Below are 23,742 nucleotides of genomic sequence, written 5' to 3' on the forward strand. Positions count from 1 at the left end.
CAGCTGTCTCCTGTGAAGCCGACATTTAAAATATTTGCGAAAAGTGTAAACATTGCCACACTTTTCTCTAATTTTCATTTTGGAAAGTGTAATTTTTTATTAAAGTGTTTTGTATATTGGCACTTAGATTTATTGTTACCTAAATGAATTAGTAAACAAATAATTTTGTTCTCAGTTGTAATTTCTAATACAATAAATATTGGTAGATATAACACGTAAACAAAAGGTTTTGGGGATTCTCAATCATTTTTAAAAGGCATCCTGAGAATCAAAAAGTTTGAGACCCACTGCCCTGAGTTTTTAAGAGTCGTCTTTTATTCAACCTTCTACCTAAAAAGTAATCCAGATTCTTTTGTCTTTGTTGTGACAAACCTGAACTGTGTACATGTAGGATGCAAAGATGATACATTCTGATTTGTTCCTGACTCACTCACCTTGTGAAGGAGAGAACCTGAATCCTCCAGATATGAAAAGAATGTCTCCACTGACCTCCAAAATTCACAGTCTTCTGGCTCTGATGGTAGGACTTCTCACATGCCAGGTAATTTTTTTAAATCGTATCTAGTATTAGGGGTGGGGGAAGAAATTCCGAGGTTGGATAATTAAGTTATGGAAGAAAAAAATAGAAGACAAAATACAGACCCTTAAACCAAACATTCAGGCCTCCTTTCCTCCTCCTGCTTCTTTCTGTTTGTCTTTCTTCAATGCCTAATTCCCACCAACCTACAGTGAGATAATATAATAAAATTAAAAAAAATAAAGACATCAGGAAAAACCCTTCATTTGGTGCTTGCTACATTTCAGGAAAGCTCAGAGCAATGGTCTTGCGCTCCAGGGCAGTCTCCTCATGATTAATCAATGCTTGTTCACAGGAATGAGCAGTTTACTGGATCTAAAATACAGCTTCAAAAAAAATAAAGTAAAATAAAATACAGCTTCGGGGCACAGGGAAGGCTGTGCAGAGCTGTGTACATTAGTAGAATGAAAAATGAAGTTAGTGTCAGCTGAGTTCCAATCCCGGCTTCACCTCCGCCTGGCTGTGTGACCTGGCCAAGCACGTTTTCCTCTCTCAGCCTTAGTTTTCCCCTGTCGCCATGGAGGTTGCTGTTCTTTCTCAGTCTTCTTTGCTGGTTGCTTCTTCCCTACCAGACTTCTCGGTGAGGGAGTCAGTCATCAGCCCTCCTCTTAGTAGATTTTATCCCAGGCCAAACCAACATCTTTGCTTAAGCCTTCAGGATCAGAGACTCGATGAGTATGTCATATGCCCTCTTCTTAATGGAAAGTAAGGCCTTAATAGACACTCAGCAAATATTTGCTGACTTCCCATCCTGTCCTTGGAGGCGTGTAAGGTTACTCGGCTTTTCGTGGGTTCTCTCATTCAATCCTCGCGCCATTCTTTACCTTATCAGGCTTTTTCTTTTTTTTTTAAACATGGAAAAACAAACTGAGGCTTAGAATGGTTGAGTTTCTGGTCCAAAGTCTCACATACGGTTAGGGGGCCGAACTCAGATACAAATCCAGGTAGTCTGACTCTACTGTGTGCGCTTTTGACCCTTAGGTTATATTGGTACAAGTATCTACATTGTGGGTACCATTGAAATATTGATATTTCACTGAAATATCAGAGTTTCGGTATTATTGAGGATGTCTGATTGTTCTGGTGTCAGGTATAACAGTTTGTCTAAAGTTAGGATTTGTAAACTGACTAGGAGATGGAGGTATGAGAGTGTAAGCATGTACAGTTATTACAGATGACTGTAAACTTCCCAGCGATTATACTAATTTGTCCCAATAACAATTTATGTACAAGTATGAATCCATATGACTTCTTTCCTCATTAACCCTTTGTTAGATGTCTTATGATGAGTAATTGAAGAATTGAGTTCAATACTATTTTACCTCCTTTGGTTTAGCCACTTACTTTGGAAGGGAGATTTGTTTTGTTTCTGTTTTTCCCTTCTTCTTTTTAGCATTACTGAAAACTTTTTAATATAGCTTCTCAAAATGTTACCCCTAGGACATCACCAGTCCCGATGCTGAACATTTCAAAGAGACTGAGAAAGTTAGTGATATAATGCTACAAAAACTGAAGACTTTTCATCTAAAAAAGAATAATTTAGATAAAGAGGTACTGTATTTATTTTTCATTCTAAAAATTAAATCATGTTTAGTGAAAAAAAAAGTCAAAAGGGTAATATATAAGTATAGACTCCTAAAATTTTGATTTTTTAAAAAGAATTACTTTGGGGGACAAGATTTGGGGCCCTCACTAAGGAGATAGACTGTTCAACATTTGACTTGTTTTAGAACGTAAGTATGTATTAGAAAATCTCATTCAGCTACCAAAAAATTAGTATGATTGTTTTTTCACTTTTGTATGGAACTACTGATTGCTGAAGAATAGTGTATTTTGACATTCCTATAGTGATTACAAACTTTATCACTTGGGATAATGGATCCATTGAAAAGAAATTTTATTTCTCAACTGGGATCAAGGGTGAGGGAAGAGGCTCTCAGGATGTCTTCAGTTTTTCTTTTCTTGGTGTAGTGGTACAGAGATTGAGAGATAAAATTTACAAGTGTGTTAAATAGGGAAGGTGATAAAAAGGTGTGGATGTGTGCCGTTTTTAATCAGAAGGAATGTAGAAGTGACGAATTTATCTGGCTAAACGAATAAAAACACATTCAAATCTAGGATCCAAATTCAGTACTATACTGTCAGGGAATGACTTCTCTGAACTGAGGTGGATAGAAAATTTGTTGCAGAAAATTCCAGAAAGTCTCTGTCTCCTAGCCAACCTGTAGAGAAAAGGATCAAAGAATAAACAGACATGCAGAGAAACTACTGACCTCCACTTCCTAAGCCAGCCTTCAGACATAAGCCCAGCTGAGGGTTCGAGCAGGCTGTGACAAAAATACAACTTCAAATATTTATGTTCTCTTGGTAAATTTCTATGTAATTACTGAAATATTGGCAGATGAAATGATACTACTTCTGTGATTTGGTTTAGTGAAGGGAGTTGCAGGGAGGAGGAAGTGGTTGGGGTATTAATGATATAAGATTGACCATTAACTGTTAATAGTTGAAGCCGGATGATAGTTACATGGGGGTTCATTAAAGTTTTTTCTCTCTTTTGAAAATTGTTCACAGTTAAAAAAAAATTCTGGGCAGCACACTTCAACCTCCCTGATACTTGGACAGGTTAGAATATTGAGTATTAAGATTTGTTATTACATAGAACAAATGGGAAATGATTATAAATTGCATCTAGAAAAAGTTGGCTAATTTTTTCTCTTTAAAGAAGAATTTTAATAGCCCGACTGTAGAAACAATTGAATATTAGGATAAGCTCTCCGGAGAGCCCAAGCCCACCCTCAGGTTCGGTGATTTGCTGGACCCACGGGACTCCGCGCCCAGATGCTCTCACAGCTGCGGTGTGTTATTACCACGAGGGCATCCAGCGCAAAATCAGCAGAGGGAAAAGGCACCTGGGGCCGAGTCCCGAGGAACTGGAGTCAAGCTTCCAAGAGTCCTTTCCCAGTGGAGTCACATAGAAAGCACTTGCTTCCCCATCGGTGAGTTGTGGCAGCAGGTGTGGCTGTTCCCAGGGAAGCTCATTAGAGACTGAGTGTCCAGCGTTTTTATTGGAGGCTGGTCACCAGCACCCTCTGCCCGCCCTGTACCAATGGGTCAGACCCTCCGGAAGGAAAGAGGTGTTCAGCATAAACCACATCCTTTGTACAGATAGGTTAGGCGCAGTGAGCCTTCATACCCGGAAATGATGGAGACCCTCCCACAGTCCGCATTCCTAGATGCCAGTCGGGGGGCAGTCCAGCGAGCAGGCCTCTCAGGACGGCAGGCTCAGGTCTGCTGTGTGGTCTCTCAGATGCACAAGAGCTTTAAAAACCATACGTCTTTTGGAGACCAGGGATTGGACTGTGCAGGGCTTGGTGATCTTACAAATGTTATGGAATGTAGTTTCATTTCCTCTCCTCTGAAATATAAAAATTTTTTTCCCTTAGCTACTGAAACATAAAGACAGAATCACAACTTTCAGAGAGTTAATTGCCAATGAAAAATCATTTCAAGATCAGGTTACTGAGGTGAGTTTAACATTCCCTATGTACTGTCTTTAACACACAAAAATACCATTTTAGGTAGTTATGTTCTTCTGGTGAGCGAATTTGTTGAAATCGTTCTGGCTCAGAGTTCTTCATGTCTATTACTGAAACTGCTGAGGCCCTCTTTGTTAAACTGGTAGAGTAGTCACTGTCCAGCGTTCCAGGGCGTGTGAAGGTACGGAAGTGAGTGCAGGTATGTTTCATCTCAGGTTACAGACTTTGATTCAAATGAAACCAAGAATGTCAGAGACATACCTGTCCTACTGGGAGCCAAACTGGATCAGTACCACAACCTAAACGAAGAGCTTGATTTCTTGGTAAGAGGCACCTTTTGCTGCTTTTGATAAAAATAAGATATTCCTTAACCATTACATAGGAGATACCCTTTAACCACTGCTGTGGAATAGTTGAAGATTAAAAACTGAAATCCTATCCTGGAACAGACCGCTCCACCATAGCTCTCTATGTGGCACATAAGACAGTTCCCAATTTAATATTTTGGTAGCCTTTCAAGTTGGAAGTTTGTTAACTTGTAAAGAAATACTCAGGAGGAAACATTTTATATAGTATATACTTATTTTTATCCTCATGTTCATCTCCTGCAGTCATAAAAATAAGCTCTGGCATGCTGCTCCCTCCCTAAACTACCATCTGTTTGATTCCCAGTGGTCTGTATTTCCTGCCCGATTAAGTCAAGCGCATATAAAGTCACTTTACTAGCCCTCAGTTTCTCTTCCTTTATTCAGATCTGCTTACTTTTGGTGGAGACTGTGAGTGGGTTCAGGGGTCCTAGCATCCAGCTCTGAAGCAGTACAGCACCTCTGAGACATCAAGGCAAAGACACCACGTTAAAGGACTTTCATTAATAGTAGTCCAATAACCATGTTCAAGGTTATCTCGTAGTTATCTTCCTTTACAGAAAAAAAATGTTGCCACCACTCTATCCTTTAAATTATTACATAAATATTACTTCGGATATTAAAAAGTTCCTTTTGGTATACTTTCATGAAAATGATTTTTCGACTTTTTCAGTGATTTGATTTTAATAGACTCTGTCTTTAAAATCTTTTCTACTTTAAAATATATTTTTAAAATTTTTAAATAATGCGCTCTCAATGAAAAGACAAGTCATGGGCTGGGAGAAAATATTTGCAAATCCCAGTTCTGATGGGATTTGTATCTAGAGTATGTAAAGAATCCTCAAAAACAGATAACCAAAGTCTACAAATGGGCAAAGAGACTTTAACAGACACTTCACTAAGAAGTGTATGGGTGGCAAAAAAGCACATGGAAAGATGCTCAGCACCATTAAGATGCAAATTAAAACCACAGTGAATACCGCTACACACATATTAGAACATCTGTTAAAAAGACGAACTGTACCAAGGACTGGCGAGGATGTGGAGCAACTGCAACTCTCTCACACTGTTGGTAGGAATGCAAAATGGAAAACGTCTTGGCAGTTTCTTAAAAAGTTAAACGTGCACCTGCCATCATTCTACTCCTACGTATTCTACGTATTACCCAAGAGAAATGAAAGCCTGTGTTCATACAAAGACTTGTATTTGAAGGTTCCTCACTGCTTAATTTATAATAGCCAAAAGCTGAAAGCAATTCAAATGTCTATCATGAGATAAATGGATAAACAAATTTTGGTACATCTGACAGTGAAATACTACTCAGCAGTGAAAAGGGGATGAATTACTGATACACATGCAACTCAGAGTAATTATGCTGAGTGAAAAGAGCCAGACAAGAGTAAATACTATTTGGTTCTGTTACGTAAAACTAGAAAATACAGACTAATCAGTAGGGACAGAAAGCAGATGCGTGTTGCTTGGGGCTGACATAGAGTATGGGAGTCGGGGAAGGACAGACAGAAAGGAGGGAGGGAGAACTCAGAGGCAAGAGGAAGCTGTGGTGGGGGTGGGGGGTGAAATGTTAGTTACCCTGATTATGGTGATGGTTTCATAGTTGTACAAAACTTACCAAAACGTATCAAACTCTACCCTTTAAAAATATATAAAAACATATCAAACTGTACACTTTATAAATATCTGGGGTTTATTGTATGACAGTTATGCTCTTAAAGTGGTTAAACTCTACATAGATTCGTTAGCAGAAACTTAAAATTGGGTTATTTTTCTCTGTAATCCCCAAAACTGGCTTTTACAGAGCCATTCCTTTGTCTCTAAAATAAGTATTAAGGACTCTTTTGTTCTTCTTTCTTTAATCTGAGGTTAGCAAATTTTTTAAAAAAAGTATCAATCTGAGGACTTAAAAGGGTTATTACTTAGATCTCGAAAGCCAATAAAGAAATTCGAAATGTGCCATTAAGTCTGTGAGAAAGAGCAGAAGTGAGGAGGAGTTCCATGTTGCTGCAGGAATGTCATGAGGTACGTGGAGCTGAGAGTGGAGCTCCACCCTCCAGGATGCAGTGGGAGACTCAAAGGGATGGGCTAGGATAAGCCCGATGCTGGTGGCCAGTAAGTATGGATTTTAGCCTTTTCCACTTCTAGACATGCCCTTTTAAACATCATTTAAATTCTCTTCACCTTGGATCCATTAAATTAAAGTAATGTCTGTACTCATCCCTACCTCAAATAATGTATGTAGTCAGAGGAGTCGGATCCCCTGATTTGCTGTTGTCCCCATTAATACATTTACATAAAGAGAAAGAACATGAAAGCTGTTGTTTCTGCAGCAAATTTGTTTTGCCATTGCTTCCTCTGGGGTTTCACACTACAGACATGTAATTATGTATAAATAAGTATATTTAAATAAATATTAGAAGTTTGATGGCCATTCTTAACATTGTTATTTAATGGGAACATTTCTGTCCCTTTTCTTCTAAAGTTGCTCAGTGAATCCCCTTTCCTGATAATTAATCCTAGATGTCACTTTTAGAAATACAATTTTTAAAGTTTCTATTTTTTTTGCAAATAAAAATTGGACCATAAGTCAGAGTGTGACATATGTTGAGCTGAACCTTTAAAAAAAAAAGAACTCATTTATGCAAGTGAGACTGTTTATCAAACCTGAAAATGCATCACCCAGCACAACATCAGGGCTTTACTTCGGATAAAATCAAATGTCTATCCATTTGTTATACATGGAAAGATGGTGGTGAAGATTTGGGGCTAATGAATAGATGTATTCACTAACAGGAGTTTAATTATTTGCAAAGCTGTCTCATACTATTAAATTGGAGAAAAGCTGAACCATCATTTTAATTTCTGCTTACCTGGTCGAAGTACAGTCTAACTAGGACCTGGCTTATAGCATCTCTTGAGTCACCTGTGGTACACAGCAGCTTAAGGGAATGTTGGAATACAGCTCCGCTCACTATTCTCATCTGTTCTTAGCATCCATATGTGGTTTTCACGGCAGTTTCCAGGTAAGTATTTTTACCGCTGTTTCTCCATAGATAGCAAAATTGGGACATCTTCTAGAGTCGAAAAAAGACCACTGCAACAGACTCATTGAAGAAAATGACAAGTATCAAAGACATTTAGGCAGCTTAATAAATAAGGTACAGATTTTCTTCCAGAAATATTTGTCCTTTTAAAACTGTGTCAGATGTTAAAGCAATAGACTTTTGGTGCTAAAAGGGATCTGACGGATGGTGTAACACAATTACGTTGTTTCCTTTCACTTCATCCCATAGCCTTTTAGCTGAAAGCTAGCAAAGAACATTGTGTGTATCTTTCTTTGTGCTGTCAGCAATTTCACCTCCAAATATTGCAATTTCATTTTGAGGGTCATTCTAAATCTTGCCCAAGGTGGTGTTCTAGTTTACTTTTTAGAAACTACGTAAACTTTAACCAAGTGGACTGTAACCCTGAGCTGATAAATACACCACTTGAATGTATCACAGTTGACTGGCTACTGTTACCCATCTTTTGACACTTCACTTTTTCTGTGTGATGAACAGGCACCTTACAATTCTACTTGTACTCATATTCCTGATTTCAAAATATAAGGAAGATGCTCTGCCTATTGTAAAACTTTCTGCAGTGGGAATCATATAACTGAGCTTCAACTTGTACAGATTTTTAAAAAGCAAAAAAATAAACAAGTATTCTAGAATTTATCACAGAATAATTGTTTTAGCTATTTTTTCAAGGTTACATCATATGAAGAAATTATCGAATGTGCTGACCAAAGGCTCGTGATATCCCACTCCCAGATTGCGCGGTAAGTTGAAAAAGATTAATTTTTAATTTTGTAAACATCTGCTGATATTTCACTCTGGCTTGCTAAGTTCACTTTTTTTGACTCTTAGAGGAAAATGTGCTATTTTCTAAGTCAGGACCATTTTTCCTTGGAATTTCCATATGAATTTTAAAATCAGCTTGTGAATTTCTGTTTTAAAACCTGCTGGGGTTTCGACTGGGGTTGCGCTGAATCCGCTCCCACGCGGAGATCCGGCCGCCTGTTGGCCTGGCACCTTCACTCCACTAGAGGGCGCTGCTTTGCTCGTCTGGCTTGGGTTGGTGGTGCCTCAGACGGAGGACGCCGCTTCCTCCGTGGTAAATACACGACTGCGTTTACTTGGACTTGGGCTGTAGCTTTGATCTCTGAGCTCTAAACGCAGGAATAATGTGTGTAAATATATTCCACTGGTGCTTTGTGGCACACTTGGAAAAACTTCTCATTTTCCCTCCTTGGGTATCCTCATCCTCCAATGTTTAGGCCTTTCTTTTCAACTCCAGAAATACAGATTTACTCCATGCTGTTTCTCTGACTATATGGCATGATAGCCTCAAAGGGCCTGTTTGGTTTTTTATTTTAATAAAAATTTTTATTAAATTGTCACATATATAAAGTATACTAATTTTAAGTATTTAGATGAACCATAACTTTTTTCCATTTAAAAAAATTTTTTATTGAAGCATAACACAGACGTGAAAAGTACACCAATCTAACATATACAATGAATTTTCTTATTGTGAGAAATTGAATATAATTCTCTAACCATAACTTCTTTTTAATTGAATATAATCAATTTCAGTGCATCAATTCTGGCATACAGCGTAATGTCCCAGGCATGTGTGTGCTGACCAAAACACACACACATACATATATTAGTTTTCATATTCTTTTTCATTAAAGGTTATTACAAGATATTGAATATAGTTCCCTGTGCTGTCCGAAAGAAATTTGTTTTTTTTAATCTATTTTTATGTATAATGGTTAACCTTTGCAAATCTCAAATTCCCAAATTTACCCCTTCCCACCGCCTTTCCTCTGGTAACTATAAAATTGTTTACTATGTCTACAAGTCTGTTTCTGTTTTGTAGATGAGCTCATTAGTGTCCAAAGGGCCTGTTTAACATTGTTATCTCTTCCCGGGTTAGACAACTTCTCCTCTTCAACCTTTAAAAACAAAAGCCCAACAATCCCCGGGCACTAAGGCAGAGAGGTCAACACGACAGCCTGCAAGTGACGTCCTGAGGCAGATGTGCTTTGTTTGGTCCATGTGCTATACAAAATGTTTTTGAATTATTGCCAAAATTTAAAAAGGGTGATTTTCTGTAAAAATGTAGCTTTCCATCTCCCCTTTGAAAATAAGATCTGACATCCTTGCTACATACAGCATTCCCGCATGGCAACATTTGGCAAGAGGTGAAAAGCAGTTTCTTCCTCTAGGCAGTACATGCCCACTGGTTTGTCTGAATCTGCAGTTGTCTGGCTGAGTCTTGTCACATACTTGCCTGACTCTCCCACAGGCGTTTGAGGTTATGCCCCCGCAGTAGAATTTCCTGTCCTCTGAGGGTCTGTTTACCCTCTCTTGCAGTCTAAATAATGACCCCCACCATATCCAGATCCTAGTGCCAAAATCTGTGAATGTTTCCTTTCCATGGCAAAAGAGATTGTGTGGATGTGATTAAATTAAGGGTCTTGAGATGAAGAAATCATCCCGGGTTATTCTTGGGGGCCCTAAATGCACTCATAGTTGTCCTTATAAGAGGGAGGCAGAGAGGGATGTGATGACAGAAGAAGGCAGTTTGATTGTGGAAGCAGGGTTGGAAAAGGCGGTGCAGTGAGGGCCCGAGAGCCAAGAAGTGAGTGCAGCCTCTGGAAGATGGAAAAAACAAGGCAGAGGACGGCTCCTCCTCCAGAGCCTGCGGGTGGGGGGGCACATCCTCACCGACAGCTGGGTTCAGCCCAGCGAAGCTGCTTTCGGACGCCTGGCCCCATCACTGTGGGAGAGCACACGTGTGTGGTTTAAAGCTGCCGCCTTCATGGTGATTGGTCACAGCAGCCGCGGGACACTACATGCCCTCCCTGGATGGCAAGGGAGTTTGGGAGGAGACTGTCTTCAGTGACTTTGGCCTCCTAGGGGCAACGGGGGAACCCACCAGGATCTCTGTTGCTATGAGCCTGAAAAGCAGTAGATCTCTGGCAGTCCACCTGAGAGCTGGAGTCCTTCCTGTAACAGTATTGATTGCTTTCCCACGTTAAAGCAGTTCACAGCTCAGGGGGCGGGGGAGGGGAGGCAGTGTTTTGAACTTGTTACCCTCAGGATCGTGTTGGGTTTACTCGCAGAGCACTCAGCTTTCTACTCACTCTGGAAATGAGTGGAAAATCATCCAGGTGTCACTTTGTAGGTTTACCGCTTCCTCCTTGCCTTCTTCACCACTGCACCCTCTAAAGGGAAAGTAAGTCATTTGAGCTGCTGGGAGAGAATTCCAGATGCCCACCAAGTGAGGTGGGTGGATGATGGTAGACCACCATCAGATTTACCTACACAAATCCTCCAGTGAATCTAGCAAAGTGTTTGTTTAGAAAAGTCAATTTTAGTCATAAGTTTCAATTGTTTCTTCTTTCAGTTTAGAAGAGAGAAATAAACATTTGGAAGACTTAATTAGAAGGCCCAGAGAAAAAGCCAGAAGACCAAGGTAAATTCTTTCTTTTTCTAGACAATAATGTCTTTAACTTTAGTACATATGTATAATACTGTTACACATTTTTTAAAAAACCTTTTTTATCCCAGTTTATGATAAACAAGATAAATTATATAAAAGTGCTTGGTATTTTGCCTAGATAAAATAGTTGTTTAATAAATCTTTGGGGGGGGGACCTAAATTGGGAAGCCAGGCTCCCTGCCCTCATGGAACTTACCATCACTTCTGAGAAAGATACTATGAAAATTATGAGCTAAGATTTTGCCTACAGTAAAACAGCTTACCCTGATGTAGATACACAGCAGACCAGATTTTATAACCAGACTTTCTTACACTAATGTTAAATCTTATAATCCATTATTTTAGAAGACTCTCAGCTCTCAGTATTTCATGATACAAGGAATATGGACAAACCCTATGGGGTTGATTAAGACCATAGTAGGATGTTAAAACGGGGGTCTTCCTGGCTTAGTTCCTAAGATGCTAATAGAACGTTTACTGAACATTCCCATGATGAGTGAGTCTGCCCGTTGTGCAGAGGTCCTGGGGGAAATTTCAAAGACCTTTTGTCATGACTCATATCCCTTGGCCAGATCCAGGATACAGAATATTCAGAGAGTAGGGAAGGTTGCAGAAGAGATTTCCTTGACTCTGTCATGTTGTAAGCCCCCCCCCCCAGGTCATCCTGCCTCTGTTACCTAAAGCCTGGTGCGGGGCCTCTGGGAGATCACCTAAAGAGCTTTGAAATGTGCTTCCTTAAAGTGGGGACACAGAGGGTCAGTGACGGAGAAAACAAGAGCCCGACACGAGGCAGCATGACAGAGGGCTGGGTTGAGGGGGCCTCTTCCCCCCGAGCTTGTCATCAGGACGAAGAATGTATGTGACAGTCTCTTAAGAACCAGGCAGGTGAGATCTGAGTTATCCTGGGCTATTCCCAAGGCTGGCTGGAGGCATGCCGGCAGCTAGAGGTGGGAAGGGTGTTCCTGCATGCTTAGGGGCTGATGAAGCAGTATCCGGTGAGCACCGGGACAGAGATGCGTCAGTCTGGGCCGAGGGAACTGTAGGACAGAGCCCCCAGCAGTGGCAAGCTCTGCAGAGGAAGAACCAGCCAAGCCCAGGGGCTCTGAAGCCACGCAGCCAAGTGAAAAGGTCTCGTCGCCTGGCCTCTCCTCCCTCCTTCTGCAAAGTGGGGAGGTGCTGGGTGAAGGGAGTGCAGAAACTAACCTTCACGCACAGGTGGTGCCCATGCCCTCGAGCCTTAGCTTGGAGAGAGGGATGAGGAGTTCTGCTCCAGAATGAAGATGAAGGCGTCCGTTGTATTTAAGACTGGACGTTCTGCTTACTGAACTGAGCTGTGCTTGAGCGTCACAGTGCGGGCTGGCTGTCACCTTAGAGTGAGCAAAGAAATCACTGGGCCTGCAGCATATTCGGCCAACGGCAAAGGGGACAAGCTCCCCTGAGTGAAAAGAGTCTGAAGTGGAAGTGGGAGGCAGACGTGAAAGTGGCATTTGGATTATGTCATGGGTCACGTCTGTTCCTCATGCCATTTGCAAATACAACTGTGTTCTCAAAATTCAAAAGCCCTTAGCAGATTTATGGTATTATTTGCAAAGTGACAGGTGAACTATGATTTTCTCCGTAATGTGGAAGACTATGATCTGATGGTCTGGAATGTTATACAGAATCAGTAATTGCTCATTTAAACTGAATATGAATCTTCTCTGCATTGCTGAAACTGTGGAATATTTTTTTCCAGGATTATTTTAAAATAAGAAATTTTGCATATAAATTCACACATTTCCCTAGTTTAGACAGTTGTTGGCTTATACTTGGCCTATCTCCATGGCATATTTGAAGCCCATTGGTACAGATTTAGACTGGCCATGAAGCAAGTGTGTGAGATGGAGCAGAACTCTCAAGGCCCGTTCTAGCTGATGAGGCCGTTTCTTAGAAAACTTAAGACGTACATCAGCCTTCAGCCCCCACCATCCATGAAGCCTCCTGTGGACCAACTGACTTCAGTGAATTCAACACGTGAATACGCTTTAGACCACCTCTGCATCGTCTCAAAGCTGCGGTGCTGCTTTGGACAATTGTCTTCAGTAGTGGAAAGAGTGGGAAATGGAGAGAAAAAGTGATAAAGTGACTTTGACAGTCTCAGATGTCTTATTTTGGCCTCTAGTTCTTCATCGCTTTCAAGGAAGTTTGTTGGGTTTTCAAGTAATAACAAGAATCTGATCCTAAGTAAATCTATGAGAATGTTAAAACAGAACGAGACTGTAGCTCAGTGTCTTTCTGTCATTGCAGCAAGAACGATCCGCATATTATATACCGAAAAGCTTTGTCTTAGTCTTTTCTGGTCTCATCATTCTATCCTAAATCACAGTTTCTTTTTGAAAAGTGAGGGAAAGCACGTGTTACAGAACAGCATCCTTCGCTCACTGTATTCGCTGTTCTGGTCCTCACCGCCACCGCTCCTTTTCATTTGTTTATTTTACATTATTCTCTTTCTGTTTCCTACAGACGAAGAAGTCATCAGAAGTCCATGACCGTGGTAGGTCATACTGATGATCATTGTAAAGAATGCTACATTTCCATGTAATTTGACAGTTGCACCCGATTAAATACAAGTTCCTAAAGTTACCTTCCAGTGAGGTTCAGCTGAGCTTTCCCCTCTGTCCTCAGATGAGGGCCTCCTTGGTCCTGGAATTGGAAGCCCCTCCTTCCAGTGGTGGTGGTTCCCTGGGCTTCATGCCCACGTCCACTGCTTCACGTCAAGCCCTCGTCCTTTCACCTGGCCTGTTACGGTCATCTCCTTACTCGTGTTTCTGCCTCTAGTTTTGCCCCCCTCCCTCCATCCTCCACAGAGTAGACAGTGATCTTTTAGAAGCAAAATATGATATATCCCTTCCCTACATGAAACCCTTAAGTGCCCGGTCACAGTCAGGATGGAGTCTAGCTCCTCAGCGTGGTGTGAAGGCCCTCTGTGATCCAGCCCTTGCCTTCGTATCCCACCTTCTCATCCACTGCTTCCTCCTCCTCATCATGCACACCAACCGTACCGAACTGCCTGCAGTGTCCTGACCACGCTCTGTCACCTTTATGCCTCCGTCTGGCCCATGCAGCGTCCCCGACCTGGAGTGCACTCTGCCCACTCCTTTTCTCCCTACAACCTCAGTTCCCACCTCGCAAACCCCTGCCAGCTCCAGCTCCGGCTCCTCTACGAAGCCTCTCCCGCCCTTGTTCCTCCCAGGTGCCCACACTGTACCCTTTGATAAAATAGCACCTATCACACTTCCTTCCTGTTCTCTGCTCGCATGTCCCCTGGCTTGACAAGAAGTCTTTTAGCGCAGGAATTGTCTCATATTCATGTTGGTACTCCCAAGCACCTATCCCATAATAGGTACTAAATAGGAGTTGGCATTAGGCAGACTTGGGAGCCAGGCCCAACGCTGTACTTGCTGGAGTAATTGCCAACAGAAGGCACAGCTGTGCCGCCCTGCCCACCCAGGCCACGAGTGTGTGTGTTCATGAATAGCGGGGCCTCTTTGTGACCAAGCTTTGCGGGAGAGGGTGCAATCAAGGGACATGTTTCTGTGTGCCCCACTGAGACCCCACTGTTGCAATAGCTGAGTTATAAGGAACCTTAATCCTGCCAGCTGGCAACCAAACCAAGGAAGATGAAACTCAGCCAGCCTTGTTCCTTGTCATATTCCTTACTGGGAAAAGGTTGAATCAAACAAAAATTTTAATTAAAATATAGTACTGGTATTATCTGTGGAGTTTGTCTGTCTGCAGGTTTTCCTTGTACCCCTTTTCCATATGTAGTCAAGAACTAGCTGTTTAGGGAATAAGAATTCTGTATGTAACCAAGAATCAGCTCTTCTGTCCCTGGTGTCTTTCCTGAAAACTTAAGAAACATTTTCTCCTTTCATTTTTAGATGCCAGATATTTTAGAAGGAAAGAGAAATGACTTAGATTAAACAGGACTGAAGATTAACAATCATTTTTGTCAACCACTCCAGGAGCAGTCATTACTAAGTATAGTACCCAGATCAATCCATAGAAATGACACATTAAAATCTATATAAATGGTAACATTTCACATTCCAAAACAAAAGTGACGACTTTTTTTCTAATTTCTTCCTGCGAACAAGCATATTCTACTTTAACGTAAACAGGTGAACATAGTGGCTTCTTTTCCAAGGACCTGCCTGTTTTCACTCTCGCAGAACACTACTCCTGAACCACCAGGCCTTCTAGGGACTACCTAAAGCTAGCTCTGTATCTATCTCACTCCAATATTGTTTCTCTCTCTCTCTGGGCCGGCAAGCTCTTCCTATTACTAACCAAATTTTGCAAGACACTTAACACTGAAATCCTTTGGAATTAAAACCCACCTTAACGTAGTTTCAAGAAATTAGTTCTGAATTTAAACAAAGGAACTAGAGACAGCTGATTTTTTTTTGTGAGCTGTATCAGAAAAATGAAGTGTACGTAAAATACATATTATCCTTTTGATAAATCACAGAGCCAGGATGGAGGTCTCATTATTGAATCAAAATATACCTTGAATGGAAGGGAAGAAATTATTTTATTTCACTGAAATTAGTTTTGCACATAAATTAGTCAGGTAAGTACAAGAGGGAAGTACGTGAATAATCTCTATCTGGCCCTGAAGGAAGTTTTGAATAAATTAAAGTTGTTTGTTGAAGTTATTTTTGTTGAAGAATCTAAAGACAGGTCTTACATGTTTTTTGAAGCAGAAAATTTGTTAATTTCTCAAATTCAAAAAGTTGCAATACAATTTAAGACAAACCATGAGAAAGGCACAGTGAGTTGCAGCTGTAACAGTGCTTCATTTGAGAAAATTAATCCCTGCAAGCTTTGGAAATGATTCAAGTTGGGTTTTTTTTTTTAATGCATTCTTATTTTTTTCTACTGTTTGCTTTTGTTGGTGGTGGTGGCTTTTCTTTTTTTTTTTTTTTGATGATTCAAGTTTTAAAAAGAGACATTATTATTAGTTTCATGGAACCCTCTAGGGAAAATTAAGATATGATAGGAGAAAGACAAATATTATGATAAAGGTGGCTAACTTGGCATCAGAATCTGCACACGACTGTGGTGAACCCCTTGGAATGGGAGGGTTAACACGGTTGTCTACAAGCAGGGCTGTGTGCTAAGTGCTGCCTTGGACATTTATGATCTTTCACCTGCGGGCTGTCTCACAGGGAGTGTGCCTCCTTTGGCATGTGGCTCAGGGATGCAGAGTCTAAGCCAGTCCACCTTTCAGTAAATATTTAGTGACTTTCAATAAACCACGTGACGGCCTCTTTGTTAGATGCTGAGGATAAAATGAAAGACCAGGCAGGGATCGCCAAGGGCCACGTAATCTACTGGGGGAGGTGCATCCGTGACTCCCTTCTAGGTGGTGTGGGTCTAACTGTCCCAGCTGATCTGGAGGCACAGACAAGATGGCCCTGGACTATGTGAGAAAACCTCCGGGCGGAGTTCACAGAAATGATGACACCTGAGCCAGATCCTCGTCACTGACTGAATGGATGTTCCCCAGGTGCACAGGAGAGGGAAGCTCTGCTCACTCACAGCGTGGAGGTCCGAGGTACCTGTGAACCACAAGTAAAATGTAAAACCGACGTTGCTCATATGGAAGGAGGTGCAGATGATCAGGAACAGTGGTACGTGCCGTGCTCAGAAGTGTGAACTTACCCTTATGAGAAGCAAGCTCTGAAGGATTTTAAGCAGAGGAGTGAGTGGTCAGTTACGTGTTTTGAAAGATCCTCCTAATAGTGCCGTAAAGGATAGGGTGATGGTGAATGATGCCAGAATCAGAGGCACCGGATGAGATGCTCCTCCAGTGCTCCACGCTAGAAAAACCTATCCCGGAACTGAAGTAGTGCCGGTGGAAATAAAGAGGAAGACACGAATGCAAAGTGATTTAAAAGGCGAAATGAAAAGGATTTGGTGATTCGCTATGGTAGTGAAGGGGGAGGAGTCTAGGGAGCCTGGCTGGGGTCGGGGTTGTGGTAGTCTTCACAGAGGTGGGGAAAACGGGAGGGGAAGGTGGGGTGAGCGCAAGGTTGCCGTGAAACATCCGGGGACGTATTCAATAAGCAGTTAAAGACGGGCTGAGAAGGATCCCGTGGTCAGGGGGGACTGAAGACGACGGGCGAGGAGGGGAGCAGGGATCACTGATGAACAGTGGTCTCCGAGGCGGAAGGAGGGGCACAGCCCTGGTCAGGGCAGCTCCGAGCTGTGCCGTGGGGCGTGGAGGAGGCTGGAGGGAGGCCGAGGTCGGAAGTAGCTGCAGCCTCTGCCCTCACAGAGCGGAGCTCTCGCCACAGGGCAGGACGGCGAGGTGCAGTTTCCTCTCCTCCTCACCGCTTCTGTATTTTCATCCACTCTCTTCTTCTCCCCCGTGTTCCTTGTTTCCTTAATTCTGACCCATTGCATCTTCTTGAGGACTTGCTCCGTCAATCATTTTCACTCTCACACCTTTAGTTTATAACTCTTCATGGAATTCTTACCCTCGCCTTTAAAAATATCCTTCCTGCAGCCCTCTTTTCCTCTAAAGCTATCACATCTTATCTTAATCAAGTAGGCTGTCTGGACTCATAGTGTTTCTGATAAGTTTTTTTCCATATAGCCAGTCTCACTAGGCTGCCCTCTTTTTTAAAGGCTGTGTGATATTTCATTGTATATATCTGAAATAATGCATTGAATTACATTTTATGGGCAGGGACTCCAGTTCTTACTCTGTAGTCCAGAACTCACTGCCTTACATGCTCGGGCCGCAAATTACGAGTGTGCCTTTGCCCACACTGTTTCCGTGTCCTAGAACTAACTGAACTCCCTTCTTCACCTCCACCACCCGGTTCCTCCTGGTTAAAATGTGTATCTCTCAAGGCCTAATTGAAATGTCACCCTCATCCTTATTTGAAGGTAATAACCCATCTCCTCTACTCTGTGACTTTCTAATGACTCTTAGCACATCCCTTCCTAAATTATAGCTCCTGGGAGACCATCAGCCACAGCAAAAAGAGCACACAACCTGGAATTGTAAGATTTAGGTTCAAGACTCCTCCATACTAGCTGTTGTGAGAACTGAGTTAATTGCCACAGCATTTTAAGAATTAGAGGACTGTGTTAATATCAGTGTCAGAATGTAAATATTCCATACATCGTGTCTGTGGTTAAAAGATTATAACATTTGACTGTATAAATATAACTCTTGGTACAAGTGAGTGAGAGGTAAGCTGTGAAACTGGGTAAGGATCTTCCTGTATTTAGCAAGACCAGGCCTGCAAGAGAACAATTAGAATGTGTTTTTAAGAAATTCTAGTGGGGAGGGAAATAGCTCAGTGGTGGAGCACATGCTTAGCATGCATGCATGAGGTCCTGAGCTCAATCTCCAGTACTTCTGTTTAAAAAATTAATTTTTAAAAATTCTAGTGAACAGCACATAGTGAAAATCCAACAGTTTGGCAGCACGGCTGGCGACTCTTACAGGGCCAAGGCCAAAGACAACGTTGCAAGAAGGGGATCTTCAAGTTTCCACAGCACAGCTGCTCTGCTGCTGCCTTGCGTCTCAGTTTGGGTTAGAGGATTTGAACATCCCTAATCCAAGAGCTTTGGTGCTGGAAGAAGAGTGTTTAGGAAAAACTTAGTTTTTTTTTCCTCCTGTGTTTCCCCTTTATGCTCACTTTCCTACCACGTTCACAAAACCTCTAACACTAGTTGTGTGGTGGGTTTTCCCCCACCAAGTAATTCTCTGCGACACCAGCTGGGGGTCCCACAATTTAACTCAGTGTGGACACATCTACCTGCAAGTAGCATCAGATCCCACAGGTTAAGGGCTCAGTCCCCCAAGACTGCTCCCACCCCACTTCAGATGCCAACCCAAGTCCAAGTTGGCACCTCTTGGTGCCAGCACAGATCAGCTCTAAGTCAGGGGTTCCCATGACCCCTTCCTCCAATTCCATTAATATGCTAGAGAGGCTCACAAAACTCAGGAAAACACTTAGTTTAACAGTTTATTAAAGGATACAGATGAACATCTGTAGCTCAAGATGGAGATACATAAGCTGAGGTCTGGGAGGGCCCTAAGCTTCTGTCCCCATGGAGCTGGGGTACATCACCCTTCCAGGACTTGGATGTGTTCAGCAACCTGGAAGCTCCCTGAATCCTGTACTTTTGGGATTTCTACAGAGGCTTCCTCCTGCTGGCATGATTAATTATTAACTTCACTTCCAGCCTCTCTCCCCTGTCTGGAGAATGGAGGGTGGGGCTGAAAATCCTCAGCTTCTGATCATGGTTTCTGGTGACCAGCTCCTATCCACGAGCCCACCCAGAGGTTCCCCACCCACCACCCACCGTTAGAGCAAAAGAGACCCCTAGGGTTCTCATCTCTTGGGAATTTACAAGGGTTTCAGGAGTTTTGTGCTAGAGACCAGGGTTGGGAGACAGATAAAAATGTACATTTTTTTCTGTTATCTCAAATAGGTCTAAAAACTACAGTACACAAGTACATGAGGAATTACTACAACTAATAATTAGACCTTTTAAACATACGCTTCCCTATATTGAAGGATGATTTACATACTATAATATTCACCTATTGCAAGTGTACAACTCAATGATTTTTAGTAAATTTATAAAGTCATGCAGTTATCATCCAACCTAGGTTTAGAATATTTCCATCACCCTCCCCCACAGTGTTTCCTCTCACCTGTTTGCAGTCAGTCACTACTTCCCCCACCCCCGCCCCCTCCTGGGTTCTGGTCTGTCTTGTTTTCAGGGAACATGCAAGAGGAGGGTCAGTAGGACAAACCGTGATCAGCCGCTGCATCTGAGCAGGAGGTGCTGTGGCTAGTATTTGGTTACGTTTCAGGATTTCCCCATCATCTGCTATCCCATTTTTGCAGGGGCCAGCTGGCAAATTCAATTGGAATTTGACAGAGACCACCACCCCTCGGAGAGCAGTGCACATCTCTGCCATTCCCCTGGGATGTGGTTATGTTTTAAATTTACTGCCTTGGCTGGGGAGGGGAGTGGTGGTGGCACTTTCAGAGGCTTCCACTTGGCCTTTCATCCTCTTAATGCTCTTACTAGGAGCAAAGGTGAGGGTTCTTTCAGCCACCAAGTGTGTCCATTCCATCTGTACTGTCAGGAACCAGGTATGGGTGTGTCTGGTAAACTGAAGGACCCACTGCTAGTGGGACCTGGCAAGGACCCTGTTCATCTGGCTTCTGTGTACTCCCACCCAAAAGGGGGCCATGTTGGCACATCGAGTCTTGGACATAATAGGAGTTCTGACCTTCTGCGCAACAGTCCTCCAGGGTCCAGATGTTCCCCTTTCTGCAATGCAGGATTCCCGTGAGTAAACGCCCACAGGTCTCTCTGAGGAAGGATGGGGCGCTCGCTACTGCACAGCCATCGTGGTGTTTCAGGCTCCATGTCATGGCAGCCCAGCTCCTCCCCAGTTACTGGGTTCTAGGATTGAGAACAGGAGAGGAGAGCATGACTTTGTATTGGGGTCACTATTGTCAGCTTCCTGATGTTTCTTGATTTCTAAATTGTACAAGTTAAGCAATAATTGGAACACCCACATATCTTATGAACATCGCCATGGCTTTCGACACAGTACCCCTCCTGCCTGCTCCCCATCACCCATCTCCTGTTTTGACTTTGCAGCTTGTGGCGCTAGTTGCTCCCACCTTGTTTCTGATGGTTAGTGGTGTCACCTCCATTCTCACTGCTCTCAGCCCAGTTCTGTAACGGTCTATAGGGGACCGCTGGTCCTCTCAGCGAGGCTGGAGCCTTTCTCACTGGTGCGTTTCCTATCACTCTGGTATGTGGAGGTCCCCCAACCCTCTCACAGAATGTAGGCTGGTGAGGTTTCCAGTCCTCCATGGCATATCCATTCTAACAGGCCTACACGTCGGGCCAGGTGGAGGAGAAGGCAGCGGGGTGGGGTGGAGGAAACCAGGCTAGGATGGTGGCCCTTGAGCCTTGAGAAACAGGTGTTATAGAAGGGGGTTGAGGGAGGCTCAGATGAAGACTTAATTGAGATGGAGGTGTGTTAGTGCAGCGGGGGTGGGGGAATAAAAGCCCAGGGGAACAGGCGGAGGAGAAACTTGAGAGGTGAGTGGTGATGTTTTACTGTGTCCGAGGCAGAGAAACGAGGCTGTTGCTGAGGGGGACAGGGGCCACGAGAGAATTTTGGTTTTTAAGATGGGCACTATTATAGTATATTCGTATGTGGACGGAAGCCATGAATTGGAGAGGTTGAAATTTGTGATACGGTAGAGAAGAGGGGGCTGTTTTCAGAATCAGATGGTGTGAGCAGAAGATGAGACCAAACCAAAAATGGTGGGCGACCTTTGATGGGCCCGTAAACATTTTTTTGTTGGAACAGAGAGGAGGGCAGAGAGGGCACAGACGGGGGAAAGTGGTGGGTTCTGGTGCTGAGTCATCAGGTGGTTGTAACTTTGTTCTTTTTCAGGAAATACGAGCTGGGCAGAGGTCCCGACGGGGGATGAGATCTTATTTTCTGTTTCTTCCCCCCCCCAATAACTCATTCATTACACAAGGATCACAGAAGAATTTTTTTCTTTCAGAAGTGAAGTATGGTACAAAAATACCTAACTCACTGTTTTTAGCCCTTGTTAGGTGAAAACACGTCTTTGCTTGCATATAATCAATATAACTTTTTTTTGCTTGATAGTTTTTCATCTTGTACTAGGTCTACAATTGAATTTAGGCTGCAAATTTATGGAGGAAAGATATCACTTGTAACAATACAACAAATTCAACAAACGTTTTTTGAATTATCACTGGTGTCAGGCGCTGTGCTGTAACACTGACTAAAGTCACCAAGATCCCTGGCCTCAAGATGAGACAGACAGGGGCTGTAATAAACTACAGATTGTGTCAGAAGATTCAAAATGCTATGAAAAAAAGAGGGAAGTAGAAATCTCGCGTGCAAGGGAGTGTCTGGGGGGCTGTAATTTTAAACTGGGAGTGAGGGTGAGCCTCACTGAGCGGGTGACAGCTGAGCAAAGGTTTAAGGACATGAGGAAGTTCCTTAGCTACCTGGTTACCTGGGGGGGATAATACATCGAAACAGAAACTGGGGCTTAATAGACCTATTTGTTAATGATCCTGAGCATCCACAGCATATTCTGTTGTGGGGGGCAGTAGCAAATTAAACAAAAGGACATGTTTCTCAAAAAACCTGTCAGGCATCAGGAACCCAGAGCAGGTCTGATTTGAAACTCACGAAAAGGACAGTGCCTCAAAGTTGGGGAGGGAGATTCTTCCTCTGCCAGTAGAGAACTCAGCAAGATTCAGCCACATCAAAGTGGTGTCGGCAGTCCTGATGGCTTTGGCACAGCATGGTGGCTTTGGTAGCCGTGTGCAGGTGGGAGGCCTCAGCAAAGTGGAGGGCTGCTTCCTTAGGGAGTGCCTCCACTTCTCCCAGGTGCCTTAGCTGCCTCAGCGGTGGTGGCACTGGTGGCACTGGTGGAGCAGAGCCGAGCTGGTCGAGACCAGCACTGTCAGGCAGTGACATAAGCAGACAGAATTAGACGGTGCCAGCAGCAATCGCAAGCTGCCTTTCCAGGAGCTCCAGGGCAAGGAGGCCTTGAGCAGAGCCAGCGCAGGAGGAGAGCAGCAGGTGTCCTAGGCCAGGGGAACACAGAGTCTGGAGTCAGACTGCCAGGTTCAAACCCTGCACCTGCCATTGAGTAGCTTTTAAGCTTGGGTAAGTTACCACACTTGGTTTTCTTTTCAGTAAATAATATCCAACATTAAAGGATTTTCAGAGATTAAGTGACAGAGGTTGGCAATAGTAAGCACACAAGTGTTAGCTTATTTGTTTCATCATCCACATGACATCTCACGCTGGTCCAGTCCAACGGTCACTGGAATTCACGTTGTAATTGCATGACACACTAGATTATTGGTAGTGACCCAAAGTCCAACTAGATGAAAAGGAAACTGAAGGAAACAGTCCAGCCATTGCGGCCCCCACTATGTATTTCCAAAAAGCTTACTCTATTCCAGCCACTGTTCTAGGTGACTTATAATTCTGAAATTGTCAGATCAGAATTTAAAAACTGTCCCTATTTAACTGTGCGTGAGGGTGTCTGCAGAGAGAGGACCGGATTTTCCACTGTGTACTTTTTAATGCTTCTTGTTAAAAAAAAAATTATGTATTCCAGTTTTTTACATTGAAATATAGTTGGTTTACAATTTTGTATTCGATTCTGGCATACAGCAAAGTAATTCAGTTATACATACATATACTCTTTTTCAGATTCTTTTCCATTAGGCTATTACAGGATATTGAATATAGTTCCATGTGCTATAGAGTAGGTCCTTGTTGCTTATCTATTTTATATATAGTAATGTGTGTCTGTTGACCCAAACTCCTAATTTATCCTTCCTCCCCTCCCCCCTTTAGTAACAACAGTTTGTTTCCTATGTCTGTTTTTGTTTAGTAAATAAATTCATTTGTATCATTTTTTAGATTGTATGTATAAATGATATCGTATTTGTCTTTCTCTGACTTACTTAATATGATCATCTCTAGGTCCATCCATGCTGCTGCAAATGGCATTATTTCACTTTTTCTCCCAAAACATATTTTTGCTCTCCAATGCTACATACAGGCAGTTCATGTTATTTA

At 42.7% G+C, this 23,742-nt stretch overlaps 1 protein-coding gene and 1 long non-coding RNA gene across 13 annotated transcripts in view; one reads left to right on the forward strand and one right to left on the reverse strand.

Annotated features, from left to right (window-relative positions):
* Positions 1-16,764, forward strand: part of CAGE1 (cancer antigen 1) — a 34,436-nt gene extending 17,672 nt beyond the window's left edge. For 3 of the 12 annotated variants that reach the window (XM_031688076.2, XM_072945711.1, XM_072945712.1), the window contains 9 exons: positions 392-541; positions 2,018-2,128; positions 4,024-4,104; positions 4,332-4,439; positions 7,550-7,654; positions 8,249-8,319; positions 10,959-11,027; positions 13,557-13,587; positions 16,606-16,764. In XM_031688076.2, coding sequence (XP_031543936.1) covers positions 392-541; positions 2,018-2,128; positions 4,024-4,104; positions 4,332-4,439; positions 7,550-7,654; positions 8,249-8,319; positions 10,959-11,027; positions 13,557-13,587; positions 16,606-16,674 — 795 coding nt within the window. In that variant the 3' untranslated portion in view covers positions 16,675-16,764. Of the gene's footprint in view, positions 1-391; positions 542-2,017; positions 2,129-4,023; positions 4,105-4,331; positions 4,440-4,868; positions 5,123-6,506; positions 6,609-7,487; positions 7,520-7,549; positions 7,655-8,235; positions 8,320-10,958; positions 11,029-13,556; positions 13,677-14,974; positions 15,172-16,605 lie in introns of those variants that run through there. The other 9 variants (XM_072945706.1, XM_072945707.1, XR_012062434.1 and 6 more) reach the window with 9 other exon arrangements.
* On the reverse strand, positions 15,609-22,878 carry LOC140687823 (uncharacterized). Its single transcript, XR_012062435.1, has 4 exons — positions 22,333-22,878; positions 20,368-20,543; positions 16,761-16,939; positions 15,609-16,657 (listed from the first exon to the last, which is right to left on the reverse strand). It is a non-coding gene; the product is annotated as an uncharacterized lncRNA (long non-coding RNA).
* Between the last annotated feature and the right edge of the window lie 864 nt (positions 22,879-23,742).

This window comes from Vicugna pacos, chromosome 20 (assembly GCF_048564905.1).
Source record: "Vicugna pacos chromosome 20, VicPac4, whole genome shotgun sequence".
Classification (NCBI taxonomy): domain Eukaryota; kingdom Metazoa; phylum Chordata; class Mammalia; order Artiodactyla; family Camelidae; genus Vicugna; species Vicugna pacos.